Source organism: Mangifera indica, chromosome 1, assembly GCF_011075055.1.
Source record: "Mangifera indica cultivar Alphonso chromosome 1, CATAS_Mindica_2.1, whole genome shotgun sequence".
NCBI lineage: Eukaryota > Viridiplantae > Streptophyta > Magnoliopsida > Sapindales > Anacardiaceae > Mangifera > Mangifera indica.
The window spans coordinates 27568966-27585848 of record NC_058137.1 but is presented as its reverse complement, the minus strand read 5'-3'; the positions used below and the strand labels follow the sequence as shown (position 1 = coordinate 27585848).

Below are 16883 nucleotides of genomic sequence, written 5' to 3'. Positions count from 1 at the left end.
TTTTTAACTGTTAAAGCACATTGCATCTGATAAAATACACACAAACACGAAACACAAACAGAATCACAATCACTGTTGATTTTAGTCTCATGATTAAAAATTCACTTGTTCTGATTTGGGGGAACTGAAGCTTGGAGAGTGGCTTAAATCCCCAGAACATAATTTATATGTTTGATGTGAATTATTCATAATCATTACTCAATTACTCATCAATTAAGCTAAATGAACACCACTGATTGGGTGCAATGTTTAGCCGTGGTTAACTTGGTAATCTAGTGGTATGATTTTGACTTTCAAATGTCATCCTATCTATATAAAATTGTAACTTTACTTACTATTATTATTATTTTTTCTGTTTGCTACTCCATGCTTGATGAATATTGTGGGTTTGGAGATATATAAAGAATTTAGGGAAATATTGTGGGTTCTGATTTTACCTTCCCTTGGAAGGAGGATTATACAGGAACGGTAGACATCCATTGAAAGAGATTCTTGTTATTCATGTAATCAATAACAGTAGGACCAGAAGAAAGTTGAAGAAACAGAAAGAATTAAAACATTGAACAAATTGATGGTGGTTCATAAATCAATAAAATATGAAAACCTTCAATAATCTATCTCCATCATTGATAAAATAAGCAGAAAAATGACATGAAGATCACCTCGTATACAATGGAAGAGTAAAGTTAAAATAAAGCTTAAAAATGCATATTTGAAGTAAAAGGGATGACAGATTCCAAGTTTCCAGCTCCAAATAACAACAAAGAATATTAAATAATTTGAGTCTTAAGGTTCCTATATAGCTGTTCATCTTTTCTGTAGCTCATATTCATCAGTTAAACTTCTCTCATATTGCTACTTCCAGCTCAAACCATGAGTGCCTTGTTGACCTTATTCCTTCTCCTCATTCCAATTTATTTTCTCATAACCAGGAGAAGGTACTTGAAGAAGCCCCCTCCGGGTTCACTTGGAATACCCATTATAGGCCAGAGCCTGGGCCTGCTTCGAGCCATGAGAGCAAACACTGCAGAACAATGGCTTCAAGAAAGGATAAGAAGGTATGGTCCTGTATCAAAGCTAAGCCTCCTTGGAACACCAACAGTGTTCATTTATGGTCAGGCTGCTAACAAGTTAGTGCTCACCAGTGACTGCAGCACACTTGCTAATCAACAAACAAAGTCAATGCACATGATCTTAGGTGAACGGACATTGTCAGAACTGAGTGGCGAAGATCACAAGCAAGTGAGAGGTGTGTTGTGCAGTAGAAATATAAAACACAACTTCTATGCTATTGAATATAATAAATAATTAAAACAGAAAATAAAATGCAGAAAAATAAAAGAAAGAGAACACAAGAATTTACGAGGTTTGGTAAATGTACCTACATCCTTGGTGCCGCTGACTACTTTCACTATCGTCAAAGAATAGTTACAAAGGAAACATAAACTATTAGAGATCTCTAAATAATATGATTCTCTCAATACAATTGTATTTGACTACAACTGTCTTAGGGATGATTTTGAACTAAAACTAAAGCCTCTATTTATAGCCTTTAGTAAAATACAAAGAGATTAAATTAATAAATGTGAGACATAAAGAGCCACTTATTTCAATAATCTCCACCTTGGCGATTTAACGAGTCCCACCAAATTTCCTTTATACTTTCTTCTTCAGCGACGACTTCAAATACGCCTTTCGGCGCAATTTAAGCTTGCAGGATGTTGATCAAGTTCAAACAATGATTGAACTTGATCGTTGTTACCACTTTTGTCATCATATCTATAGGATTCTCAGGATTCTCAGCAGTCTCAACATACAATAATAGATAAATGAAAAACCCATCTTGTAGCATGCGAAAATATACACAATTATCATACTTGCTTCTTGTGTACCTATGCTCCATCATAAATTGATCAAATCGCTTGTACCACTGTCTTGGTGATTGTTTCAGTCCATAAAGCGATCTCTTCAATTTGCAAACCCAATTCTCTTTATCAGCAACCTTAAACCCTTCAAGCTGAGTCATGTAGATTTCCTCTTCCAAATTACCATGTAGAAATACAGTTTTCACATCAAGTTGAACTAGTAGAGGAATGTTTTACAACTGGAGAAAATACCTCATCAATCCCTTCCTTTTAAGCATAGCCTCTTGCTACCAATCTTGCCTTGTAGCGAATATCTTCTTTGTTAGGAAATCCATCTTTTCTTGCATACGCCCACTTGCACCCAATTGTCTTATTGTGTTTTGGCAATTGAACTAACTGTCAAGTTTCATTCTTCTGAAGGGATTATAATTCCTCATCCATGGCTTTCTTCCACTTTTCAGCTTCTAGACTTTTGACTGCTTCTTTATAAGTGAAAGAAATATCATCATCTACAATTGGAAGTGCATAGGCCACCATATCAGCAAATCGAGCAGGCTTACGTATTTCTCGTTTTGGTCTTTGTGATGCAATTGATTCTTGTTGCTGTTGAGGTTCTTGGGTTGAAACCTCTTCATCTTCACTTTCCTCCTCTGCCACTGGAGTATCACTATCATTTTCAACAACTCTAACTGGGTTTATTGTTGTGATTGTCTCAAACTCCACCTGTTGCGGAATACACTCCACTGCTGTTGAGTATCATCGATCTTCTTTGTTACCTTCTTTAACATGGCTGATTCATCAAAGGTAACATTCCTACTATGAATGATTTTCTTCAACTTTGGACACCACAAACGATATCCTTTCACTCCAGAACTAATCCCCATAAAGATTGCTTTCTTAGCTCTTGAATCTAATTTAGACTCCTTTGTATGATAATAGACAGTCGAACCAAACACACGTAAGGAATCATAGTCATTAGCAGGTTTTCCAGACCATACCTCAAGGGGTGTTTTCCCTTCAATTGCAGTGGATGGTAAACGATTAATGAGATGACATGCATATGTAACAGCCTCAACCCAACATGGTTTACCCAACCCAGCATTGGACAACATACATCTAACCTTCTCCAACAAGATTCGATTCATGCGTTCAACCACCCCATTCTGTTGTGATGTTCCTTTAACTGAGAAATGACGTACAATACCTTCAGCCTGACAAACTTCCAAAAACGGATCACTAATATACTCACCACCATTATCAGTTCTTAGTCGCTTAATCTTTCTGCCAGTCTGAGTTTCAATCATCTTTTTCCATTTCAGGAAAACACCTAATACGTCATTCTTTTTCTTTAAAGTGTACACCCATGTCCTTCTAGAAAAGTTATCAACAAAAGTAACAAAGTAGTGTCTACCTCTCAAAGAAGCTGTCTTAGTAGGTCCCCACACATCAGAGTGAACATAATCCAAAATACCTTCAGTATTATGAATTGCAGTGCCAAATCTTACTTTTGTTTGTTTTCCCAAGACACAATGCTCACAAAAATCCAACTTGCAGGTTTTTGCTCCTTTCAATAAGCCTTGTTTCACTAAACTAAATAAGGCTTTTTCCCCTGCATGTCCCAAACGCATATGCCAAAGTCTGGTTGTTTCATCATCTACATCTTTTTCAGATACTGCAGCTGTTGATCCAAAAACTGTACCACCATTATAATAATACAAGTTATTTCTTCTTGTACCTTTCATTACTACAAGAGCACCAGAGATAACTTTCAAGACTCCATCTTGTATTGACACCTTGAAGCCTTTGGATTCCAAAACTCCCAAAGAAATGAGATTTTTCTTTAACTGTGGTACATGTCGAACGTCTGTCAGAACTCTAGTTGACCCATCATTATTCTTCAAACAGATTGAACCTATCCCCTCAGTTTTACAAGGACTATTATTACCCATGAAAACAACTCCACCATTTAGTTTTTCATAATTGAAGAACCATTCCTTGTGTGGACACATATGATAAGTGCAACCCGAATCTAGAAGTCATTCGTCATACTGAGATATCGTTGGTAGACCTACTAGAGCAAAATCTGACCCATCTTCTTCAATTTCAGCTACACATGAAGCAACTTTGGTCTTCCCTTTATCTTTCCTTTGTAACTTCAGACAATCTTTCTTCCAATGTCCCTTCTCTCGGCAAAAAGCACATTCATCTTTACTAGGTCTTTTATGAGATCTACCCCTTTTTTCTTGCTTCTTCATATACTTTTTTTTTAACGTCTTCCACATTTTAGTTGCAAACGTCTCCTTCATGAATGGATATTTTTGCTCTCTACAAAGACACGTACGAATTGTACCACAAGTTTGATGGTTGATCCTCACCCATTCTTTATCATCCATCTTCTCTGGTTTTTCCTCTTTTAGAGCTATATCAAGATTTTCTTGACACAGGGTGTCCATCACCTCACATTGCCACAAGCCAAAATTGTTGCGGCCATCAAATTTTTCCACATCAATTTTTGCGGTTGTCACAATTGTCTTTGTTGATGTCGATGCCATTTTCTGCTTACTACGATTTACTTGGTAGATAGTTTTTCAAATAACCAAGTTTCACAAATTTATATTCAATAGCTAAAACACAATTACTATAACCCAGGATAGTAGTAAATGTCAAAAATGATAATATATGCACCAGAAAAGTACCCAGGAAAGATTGGTGGGGACAAAGCCTCCTTAAAAACCAATCTCCTTAGACAACATTTTCCTAGACATGCACATAACCATATAAATAGCTACTCACTGTTCTAAACCTAGGCTCTGATACCACTTGTTGTGCAGCGGAAATATAAAACACAACTTCTATGCATTGAATATAATAAATAATTAAAGCAGAAAATAAAATACAGAAAAATAAAAAAAAGAGAACACAAGAATTTACGAGGTTCGGTAAATGTACCTACGTCCTCGGTGCCGCTGACTACTTTCACTATCTTCAAAGAATAGTTACAAAGGAAACATAAACTATTAGAGATCCCTAAATAATAGGATTCTCTTAATACAATTGTATTTGACTACAACTGTCTTAGGAATGATTTTGAACTAAAACTAAAGCCTCTATTTATAGCCTTTAGTAAAATACAAAGAGATTAAATTAATAAATATGAGACATAAAGAGCCACTTATTTCAACAAGGTGCCCTTGTCTCATTCTTGAAGCCAGAATCTTTAAGGAATTATGTGGGCAAGATGGATGAAGAAATGAAGAATCACCTTGAGTTGCATCGGTGTGGGAAAAAACAAGTCACGGTATGTTGATGGCTTCATGGCACCAAAATTTTGTTTGCTTTTGCAGGTTAAAATTTTTCCAAATTAATGTGTTAGGTACCTCTTAAAAAGGAACAAATACACTAATGTGAACAATACTAATACAAATTGGTACCTAATAATAACTCTGCTAATCTCAAATATTTAAATTATTGCTAGGTGTTGCCCCTGATGAAGACACTAACATTCAACATTATATGCTCTCTTCTATTTGGTGTTGAGCAAGGAGGCCGGAGAGATCAATTTGTTAATTGCTTTCAAGAAATGATAGCAGGAGTGTGGTCAATCCCGGTTAACTTTCCATTCACATGCTACAACCACAGCTTGAGAGCAAGTCGAAGTGTCCAAAACATGGTGAAAGATCTCATACGCAAGAAGAGGATGAAACTTGAAAAAGAGATTGCTTTTCCTCATGCTGACCTTATCACTTGCTTGCTCAGCAGCCATGATCAGAATGATGAAGACGTAATTTCTGAGAAGGAAATTATTGACAATGTCATGCTTATTATGTTTGCTGGATGTGACACAGCATCTATTTTGATCACATTCATGTTGCGCCTTTTAGTTAATGATACCGTTGTTTATGAAGCAGTACTTTCAGGTATCTTCATGAACATGCATTACAGTTTAAACCATTTAAGCCACTTAATCTCTTTCTGCTCATTCTAAGAATCCAGAGAATTTATGCTCTAACAGGGCAAGGAAAACTTTGGTGAAATGATTCTATAGCATCTTGACAAATTAACTTAGTTATCAGGATAGAATGAGATGCTTAGGTGCTTGGTTAAATATTTGGTCTTGCAGAACAAAAAGAGGTAGCAAAGAGCAAGCCTATGGGAGAGTCACTTACAAGGGATGATCTTGCCAAGATGAAGTACACATGGAGAGTAGCATTGGAAACTGAGGATGGTTCCTCTGATCTACAGTGTCTTCAGGAAGGTTTTGAGAGATATTGAATTTGCCGATTACCATATCCCTAAAGGGTGGCAAGTAGTGATAATTTCTAACTTTATTTTACTTTGCAATCTATCAATGCTTTGTTGTTTCTTATCAAGTTCATCTTTCTAAAATATTTGACTAACATCCTCCTGATTCATATGCAGATTTTCTGGGTTTCTAACATGACTCATATGGATGATAGCACATTCCCAGATCCATCAAAGTTTGATCCAAGCAGATTTGAGAACCAAGCATCAATTCCTCCCTACTGCTACATTCCATTTGGAGGGGGGCCTCGCAAATGCCCGGGATATGAACTTTGAAGGATCGAAACACTTCTTACAATCCATTATCTGATCACTCAATTTTCGGGGAAGCAACTTTGTGCAGACACTTCTTTTAGTAGGGATCCTATGCCTGTCCCAGCAGGACTGCCTATACAAATTGAACCAAGACAGCTATTACAGAAGGCACAAAATATAGGGCGGTGGCATCTATTTCAAGCTTGGATAACTATCAGATTGGCATGATCCAACATTGGCACTAGGGGTAATGTATCCCCATTAAGTTACGTATTTCATATTATGATAGTTAAGTCCAGTGATTATGCATCTGTTAGTCTGTTACAAAGGATCTTCAAGAAGGATATCAGAAACTTCTGGATTATCTTTACTTTATAAGTTGCGTGCTGCTTCTAGTTGCATCCAAATCTACTTTGTCTTCAGGGTGCAAATCATGAAGAAATTGCCGCATTAGTCTGCACACAAATTGTAGCTCAAAAACTATTACATGAAATTGAACTTAAATTCCAATCTTAACATAAGCCAAGCCCATACATACTTATTAATAAGCATGCAAACAGGATAAATGAAATTGCCAATCACAAATCTAATCATAGCCAAATTATCCCCATAAGAATGTTCTATCTTTCAACAATAGATCAATTCAGCAAAACAGAGAAAAGTGCAAATGCTAAGAAACTGGGAAACTATGTAATTACAATTAATCTTCTAATGTTTACATTGTCTAAAGATTTGATAGCTAGGGTGGTCTCTTGAATTCCTATCACTGTATATACATTAGTAGTCAAGCCTGTACCCTTTCGGCATATTTCCTAACATTCTAGCAGTCAACACATATATTGGATATCCGTACAAAAACTGGTATCACATCAACCATAATTGAACCAATTCCAAGGAAAAATCAAATTGAAGCTGTTCAGCAGTCCTCTTGCCTGGAGTATCTAAGTGGCAGAGATTGACACCTGTCATTCCAATGAGGCTATGAGTTGGAGCTGTTCAGCAGTTCTTCATTCTGGCGTATTGTGGGGGCAGAGTTGGACACCTTTCATTCATATGAGGATATGGGTCCAATGTATTGTATCCAGGTAATTCCATACGATACTTTCCTTTAATCTGACAATAAGGGAGCTTCACGTCATCGTTATCATTGCACCACTTTGGCAGACGGCTTGAATTATTCTCAAAAAACTTGAGAATGTAGGCATCTTTAATCTGCAATTTCAACCATATATGAATTAGAATAAATAACCTAATGAATCTCACATTACCTTTTGACTACTTCCTCTGTATACAAATAATTATTGATATTTTATTGCACATTGAAGAGAGATTATAGAAGGTTAATAATCATCCACTTTGAAAGATGTTTGTGTTGTTTCCTCTAAAATCCTTTTCAGGTTGAGTAGGGTTGGGTGGGGTAAATTGATCCTAGGTAATCATTTGTATGCAAATAGAAAATAACATTATAATCTGACAGCCAAAATCAGCCTGAAAAGCATTGTAGTTGAAAAAAGGCATTTTCTTCCAGCAGCAACACCAACACAGTAATTAATTGTAACTCCCACATGATTAAAAAAATGTCTCAAGAAGAAAATGATTCAATTTGACTGCTGTACATTGTTAACATCAGGAAATGGAATTATTGGGGATACCAAGTCACTGAATGAGCCACTAGACATTTATTAGTAAATGAAGTGGGGTTGAAATCATTCTAGATAGACTAACCGTAAACTCGGTGACTTGAATAGAGCTAGCAATTGGACCAAACAATCCTGCCTCCTTATACATTTCAAGAATGAATGCAATACATGATGTTGACTTCCCATCACTATAAACCCAATCATCCTGCTCAGGTATCGTCAGCAGTTCATCAAAGGATAACCCGCGCCTTTCAGTTTCCACTAATAAATCAGGAAGATCGAGATCCTGCACAAAACATTAAAATTTCATCAAATATTCAACGATAACCCCTTGCATATTGTGTTTCAACAATGATTAAGCAAAAGAACACTTAAAAATTATTACAAAATTTCTTTAGACAAGGGATATCTGATTATAACGATCAGAGCTTGGGGTTCAGATTAAGCCATCTTATCCACGTATTGCACATGAAATACTTAAGTGACAAATGTATGAACTAAATGATCTCTAATACAGACGTTTACTATGTTAATCAGCCAATCAAAGGTTCACAAACTGAATATTGAAAAAGTAAATTCTTTGATGCAGGAGGTATCATGATTTCAAGACATTTTAATTATGAATTATGAGAAGCATGATTTGGGAAATTTAGAATAATTTTACATTGTACCTGAGTTCCAAGTCGCTTGTTCAAGGCTTCATTCCACATGTTTGCAGCATATGCAGGCTGTATGTGGTTCCATACGGTCATAACAGAAGCAACCTGTAAGACCATAATGTTTGCATTCAACTATTAACCATGAACAGAGAAACTATATTTTATTACATGAAATTCAATTGCAAAAAAACAAGCGAAGGGAAGGACAACCAAAATTATAAGTACTATAAAACTGGTTAGCTGTCTAAGAAATATAACATCTTAAGATTTCAATTTGATAAAGACAGAAACAAGATGGAGGCCATGACATTTTATTAGCATAGAAATATTATTTGTCCCTATTAAGGCTTTAACACCAGCTTTAATAAAGAAATCCAAATTGACAAGTGAAACAAATTCTCCAGGGCAATTTTCTAAGTGCATCCCCTTGTTTTCCAGAGGCAAAAGTAAAGCTCACATTGATGGAAATACAGCTTGTGAACAAGAATTAAAAAGATGATTGGACAATGGAAACAAGAAAAGAAGAGAATATCATAATACATATATTCAGATGGGGAAAAATTTATTACCAGATGAGCATCCAAGGGGGGTGGATAATTGTCATCTATAGTATCTATCCAGCTAAATATCAGGTTATGATAACCGTAAGGTTTTCCAGCCATGCTTAAAGCGTACTCCCATGCAGCGGTCTCATTAAACTTTGCTCGAATGTCAGGATGCAAAGGAAGCAGTGCTATATGGGGATTGGAATCATCCTTATTCAGTTCAAATTCCCACCATTCATCCCACGGTAACACTGCAATTACATCTTCACCCTGAAAAAAATGGAAGGCAAAACTTCAGTATTAATCTAATCATTGTTAACAGAAGTATATAATCAGCCATGCACGTGATTTCCTAGCCCCTATTAATCAAGCATAGTCTAAAATAACAGTTAACAAGAAATTTTTGTAGAACAGCATTTCAAGTCCCACTTAACCCTTCATAGGTTGTTGACACATGATCAATAATTCACATTAACACATTTGGCAGCAGGTTTGTTGTTTTCTAAAAACTAAAAGAATTGTTATGTTGAGGTGTTACATGAAATAGTACAAAGATTACAGTGGAATCTAAAAAAAAAAAGTTTAAAAGAAAATAGAAGGCAGATAAGTGGGGGAACAAATAAGGATAAATAAACATTTATGTGTCACAACCGAAAAAAAAAAAAACCAAAGTCTGTAAATTGGGCATGAAACATTCAAGAGGACTGCCACAGGAGCAACCAAATAGCTACAGCAACAGTTTTGCACTGCATAATTAATAGTAAAGGATTCTAACTGGAAAAGTAACAAAAAATTTAAGAAAGAAAAATAATCATGAAGAACCTAATAATAGTTTCAAACTTAATAAAGTCCCATTATACCATCATTGCTTAGCAAGTCTAAGGTTTTACCTGGTCATTTTCATGCCCTGATTCACCAACCCATAGCTTCCCTTCAGAATCCCTTAAGCAAACAGCAGAATGACCAGCGTAAGATCCACTGACCCACTTCTCCAAAGTCTCAAAACCTCCCCACCTACCACGGATCTTTGAAATTGCAAGGAAATCACCCGATTTAATGTCTTCAACACTAATGTTTGTAACCCAGGGCTTACGGCGCTCTTCAAAGTTAGCTCCCATGTGCTTTTGGAGAAACCCAATATTGGAGCTCTCACCCCATCCAGTATTAGTAAACAGAGGAAAGACATCCCATAGAGCTTCAAGGGTCCCAAGCATCCCAGCTTGCATGAGGAAAATTGAAACTCCCTTGTTTTTCACCTGATATTATAACAAGTACACACACAAATAAAAACAGATATGTGCTGCAACTTAAAAGCATCTAAAACAAAGAGTAAGCTCTGAAAAAGCAGAAAGTTGAAACTCACATATTCATACTCAGCTTTCCCTTCCCACTCATTGAATTCAAAAGTATGCTCCCGGGACAAAAAATAGTAATCCCAAGACACACGGTAAGGAGTTGCAAAGACATAAAGATCCATGCATGTCCAACTATGAGCTTTGGTAACCTGTTAAGAATATAGATACTTCTTTAAGTACTTCAAGTTTCAGGACTGTAACAACCAATTCTTTTACTGACCGATAAGAAACAGTAGCAGTACTACAACTATATGACTTGCACAGTAAAATTACAAGGCAAGAAAAAGCAAAGTTCAATGATATATGATGCCTAAACCCAAAAACAAAAAAAACAAAAAATCCAAAATTTCCAAGTTCAACCAAAATACTAAACATTATTCACAAGACCGCAAACTTTCAGAGAATCAAATACAGCCAAAGGTATAAGTACAGGAAACAATTCAAGTTAAATTATTTAATGCACCATAAACTTGACAACCTCAAATTCAGCTCTAGAAAGTTAAAACATTGACGCAACAAAAACATACAGAATTGTCTAACCTTTTCATCCATAAACAAAAACAACAAAATCTATGAAAGTAAGTAATTAAAAAATACTAAACTTTACACAAACCCAAATCTTTAAGACATGATTAGAAAAAAAAGAAGTCAAATTTATCAATAAATTCAGCAAAATCCTAACACCCAAATGCCAAATTTCCGAAAATAAAAAAATAACCTTGATATGAAGAGTCCCACCGCCGAACTCAGAGGCAGACTTGTTATGAAACTCCATCCACGCCTGGTTCTCATAAAAGCAAGCACCCTTCCACTCAACGGAGTCGTTTACTGACGAGACGGAACCCACAAAAGCCGGCAGCAAGTCCACCGGGCCGTTGAGGGAGTTCAATATTGGCCACGCGACCTGTCGGGGCAACAAAGGAAGAACATCGCGAGGGTGAAAGGGCAATTTCGTCCAGCAAGTGGCGTGCGTGAACAAAAGTGATAAGATTGTGAGAAGCTTTAAAAAAAGAGAAGAAGATGGAGGAGATAGTGCCATTATTTCAAAACCCAAGAAAATTATTTTTCATCAATTTATTGGGAAAGATAGAGAATCTTATGGGCACCGACATTCTTAAAATTTTAACATGGATTCTTTCGGAGAAAATATTCTAAAAATCCTATAGATTTTGTGTTCCTTGGCCATCACCATTAAACATTGCTTATGGGAAACTATAACCTCTACGTTAGAACAAACTATGAAATATTTTCACCTTGGTTTGTTCGGAGAATGTTCTTTCCTTAAAATTGTATTCAAGAATCTTTAATGGATTAATATTTTAGGATTTTAAGTCTGAGATGCGAGACTTTACCATTATATGAAAAAGGTAAGTAACCATATCACCCCCAGAGTCCGACAAAATAACCTGTTTTAACCTTTCAAATTAAAAAAAAAAAATTAACCTTATATTTAGCCATATATTAAAATAAACCATTAATTTTAAAAATTAACAAAAATTTATGTAATTTTATTTAGATATTATTATAGGAGTGCAGTTAACTACCATTCCGTCTTCCATATTTAAAATATTATAATAATATATTTATTAAATACAATATTATAAAAGTGTAAATATTATTTTTTTAACTTGTTATGGATAAAATAATATTTTTTTATTTTGTTTTAAAAATTATTATATTGTCTTTTATTTATTTTGAAAAATATTTATAGATTTGCTAGTTTGTGATATAAATTTACGTCCCTAAAAATTGTATTAATATCTTTAACATTTTAAAAAATTATAATTCACCATTTAAACACATAGCTATATATTATTAAAACTCTTATATATGCATATATTAGTAATTTTTGTTAATTTTTAATTGAAATTAAAAAAAATCCAAGTTCTTCCTAAGTCCTCCCTCAAGTGATACTTGCAGTTTTCAATTCTAGACAAAATTTCCTGCATCTTCTTGTTAAAATTTGTTGTAGCGTTTCCTCTATTGACAAATTTAAGTAATATTATACGTATTTATTTTAAGTATATAAATAAATATACATTTATGTATATCATTATATGATTTAGTGTTATTTTATTTTTAATTTAAAATAATCTAATTATAAGATGATACGTATCAAATATAAATCTATTCATGTACTCTAAATAGGTATGTATAGTTTCATGAGACCAATTTTGATGCTAACACTGTCAACTCAACTCTCACTTCTCCTTGTTTGGCAACTTAACGGTCTGCTAACGCCATCAATTTTTCAGCATTTTCCTCAATTCTATTACTCAACCTGTTTAGACCAGTAACAGGATTTTCTTCTGTTTTTTTACAACCATGTGAATTTTGTTATTATATTCTTCCATGAGTAACAATGTCATTTCCAAACCTTGGGAAGCTTGTAGCCGAAGTAGCTAGATTCAAAGGGACAAAGCAATAAGAGAAAATGTGGTTGATCAGACGATCTAACTGGTTTACCAAAGATACTGGGGCCATATCCAATGTTAGAATGCCGCCAATCGTACCAGAATGACGAAATATGAAGTTTTCATTAACGTGTGAGCAACCAAAAGCCATAGGAATACTTGTATCAGACAAAAATTGAAGTGTCTCTTGAGAAAGAACACCGATTGTCAAAGCGCCATTGAAAACACATCTTCGATTTACACAGTTGAAATGTCGCGGATTATTGTAACAGAAAGGATGATCACTAGGAACCTGCCTGAAAGTGTGGGGAGGCATTTGAATCATAAATTGGTGTCACTTGTGGATAACATCTCACACAAGGTTTGCATTGAGTTCAAGTAAGGCCAGAGCCAGTATCCACCAGTAGATATAAAGGAGTGCTTGGAGTTCCAATGTGTAATTTTGCTGTATAAAAATTATCATCACGAGAGAGAGATGAAGGCGCAAATTATCTGGGTTCAAATTGAAGGCTCTAGCTTTGGAAAGTAGCAATATTCTACGCATCTTTTCAGACTGAGATGTGTTTCTGAAATATAAAGGAGATTCAGGAGAGTCTCTAGGAATGAGTCTGAGGCTAAAGCCAATTGAATTCGGAGAAGTTAATTGGATTAAGCTCAGCATTCTGAGGTACAATATCGGAAGAATAGTTGCAGAAAAAGCTTGAATGTGAGCCATTTTGGACTTGATTGGTAAGATGTTTGATTGATAAAATGGATACTTAAAGAAGTTTCAAAAAGCAAAGTGGTTAAATGTTTTTCTCAAACTGGTAAAGCTATTACTATCTACAGGAATTCAATAGCATATCTCAATCTTCAAAAGTTAATTTAGGGAGGCTGAGTGGCCGACCTTTCCCGGAAGATTCAATATTTTTGAATTTGTCAAATGGTTAAAAACCCTAAAAGAAAATTATATTTTAGTTCGATTAAATGATCACTATGTGAGCATTTACGAATCTATCTTAAAGAAACATTATCTTTAAACAAATGGAATTAGAATATAATGGGCAATAAGTTTTGATGTATTCAAGGTATTTATAAATGTATTTAACAAACTATAAGCAATGTGAGCATATATGTTACACTTTGTGATTGTATTTGCACCAACTCTTCCATACTTGACACCTAACTGGCTTTATTGTCTAATTAACATGTGCATTTTTACGATTTAAACATGTGCCATCATTTTGTTTGCTTGAGTTGGGTATTTAAACCAGCTTTCTTCTTCGTTTGTAATAGACCTGAACTTTGCATTTTCGCACTGATTTTAATTAGCTTGGCCGGGTTTATTTTTTAATGTGTTTGCAGCTTAATATACTGTAGCCAACTGAATTGGAAGAACTAATTTGAACGGGATCCATTTTGGAATGCAGAGAGCCTAATTTTAATACCTTTGATAATGATCAAATGCAGAAACTCAAGAAAAGCCCAACAATTCATCAGTTAAACAAGACTTGTAAGTCTGTAACTTGTTAGGACTCAGCAAAACCATTATTTCATATTTCTTACCACTGTCACAAAAGGAGTAAAAAGCATTAGTTTCTATCCGAAAGACAGTTCTCCGGTGCAAATTGAAGTAGACTGACTATTGGTATCGTATATGAATCGAGTATTCTGTTGATGCAATGATCTCAATATACTTAGGCGTCCCCTTCTGTTTGGAAGTTTTGGTATACAAAAAATGCCTTCCTCATGGTTAAAAAGATAAACATGTGCTGGTTGAACATGAAGATCAGCCCCCTGAAAATGGAATGTCATTGAGGCATAATAATGGAATTTTGGATTATATCTGTAACAAAGATTATAACCCTGAAACCCACCATCGATTTTCTGAAGGTGGAAATGGGCAAAATACTGCTTTAAAATTGAAAATACAAGGTAATAGGTATTTTCCACAAGGGAAGTTGATACTGAGCCAGAATCTATGTGAAAGCCACCTCTTGCAAAGGTCCCTGGGGGAAACTGCACCTGCCTCCCGACAATACTTATATCAATTAAATTCAGAGAGTAATGCCAATTATCGCCTTCGTTGACAAACGGTGTTGATTGGAAATTTCTTCCGTGAGTAACAATGTCATTGCCAAACTTCAGGAAGCAGTAGCAGACGAAGCTAGATTATGAAGGACTAAACAATAAGAGAAACGGTAGTTAATTAAATGGCCTAACTGTTGTACTAAAGATTCCGGAGCCATGTTTCATTCCTAGAATGCTACCAATCTTACCAGTTCGACCAAATCCGAAGTTATCATTATCTTGTGAGCAACCAAAAGCCATAGAAATGCTTGTATTAGACAAGAATATAAATGTTTCTAGGCAGACAACATTTTTAGTTGGAGCACCGCTGATATACTGGCGATTGTAAATACATCTTTGATTGACACAATCGTAACGCCGTCTGTTATGACAAACAGGATGATTGCAAGGTACCAGCCTGTTAGTATGAGATGCCATTGAATCATAAATTGGAGTCGTTTGCGAATAACAATTTACACTAGGTTTGCACTGTGTCCAAGTAAGACCAGAGCCAGTATCCAGTGCTAGATATAAAGGTATGCTCGGAGTTCCCATGTGTAATTTTACTGTATAGAAACGATAATTGCGAGAGATATGATGGTGCAAATTATCCAAGTTTAAATTGTAGGCTCTAGCTTTGGACATATGGAAAATTCTGTGCATTTTTTCTGACTGAGATATGTTTCCGAAATATAAAGGAGATTCAGGGTAGTCTCTGGGAATGAGTCCCAGGCCGAAGCCTATTGAATTGGAAGAAGTAAATCGGATTAGGGTGAGCATTCTGAGGTACAATATGAGAAGAGCCGTGGCAGAAAAAGCTTGAAGGTGAGACATTTTGGAATTCATTGATGACTGGTGAGAAGTTCGATTGGTAAAATGGATATTTAAAGAAGTTTCAAGCAGCAAAGTGGGTTAAAAATTTACTTGCTTAAATTTGTGAAGCTATGAGTAATGGCAGGAATTTAATACTGCATCTCAATCTGCAAAAGCTAGTTTAAATTCTTATCTCTCCCAGAAGATTCCATTTTTGTGAATTTGCCAAATGGTTAAAACACCTGAAGGAAAAGTTCATTCCATTTTGGCTAAAAGATCACTATCTAAGCATTCACAAATTGCATGCTAGTTTCAGCAGGATTGCTACTAATATATCCTGAAGAAGCTTTATCTTTAAACCAATGGCAATGGGCAATGAGTTTTGATGCATTCAAGGTATCCTTATTTATAGAAGCTTCCAGTTTCATGCTTATTTCAATTGCTTTTATAATTTGGACATGGCTAGAGAGGAAGTATAAATATCAAATACAATTGCTGCGTCATGTCCCCTTTGTAGGATATTAGGGTTAACCCATGGGTGCACTTAGCAAAGCCCAAGGTTGACAGTTGATAAATGCTCAGTGGTTGGAAGAAATTTACAACACATATATTTAACATTTAAATATAACTCATTAATGATGCAACAGCATTGTGGGATTATCAACATATTACAATACAATAAATGGACCCTTTAAGTTAAGATCGATGAAACCATACAAGATTAATTACATGTCATAATGTCTTTGACATATATACCAATGAGAAATTCTTAGAACACAGTGACATAGTAATGCTCTTCTGTCAGTTTCTTTATAGCTGCTGACAAATTAACCTCTATGTGCATAGTTTTTATAAACTGTCTTCTTTCAGTCTACAACTGTCAAAATCTTGTTGGATCTTCTAGTACCTTCTGATGCTTGTCTGTTGTATTAAAACTAGTGATCAGATCTCATAATTTGATGTTAAAACTGTATTAGACTAAGTCC

The 16883-nt window shown here is 35.2% G+C and overlaps 1 protein-coding gene and 1 pseudogene across 1 annotated transcript; one reads left to right on the top strand and one right to left on the bottom strand.

Annotated features, from left to right (window-relative positions):
* The first annotated feature begins 737 nt into the window (after positions 1-737).
* On the top strand, positions 738-6903 carry LOC123228979 (annotated as a pseudogene).
* Positions 6904-7101: 198 nt separating this feature from the next.
* On the bottom strand, positions 7102-11930 carry LOC123228969. The gene is made up of 7 exons (XM_044654507.1): positions 11340-11930; positions 10630-10770; positions 10157-10522; positions 9291-9536; positions 8734-8826; positions 8148-8348; positions 7102-7634 (listed from the first exon to the last, which is right to left on the bottom strand). The coding sequence occupies exons 1-7, from the start codon at positions 11658-11660 to the stop codon at positions 7419-7421; spliced, it is 1584 nt and encodes a 527-aa protein (XP_044510442.1). The 5' UTR covers positions 11661-11930; the 3' UTR covers positions 7102-7418.
* Between the last annotated feature and the right edge of the window lie 4953 nt (positions 11931-16883).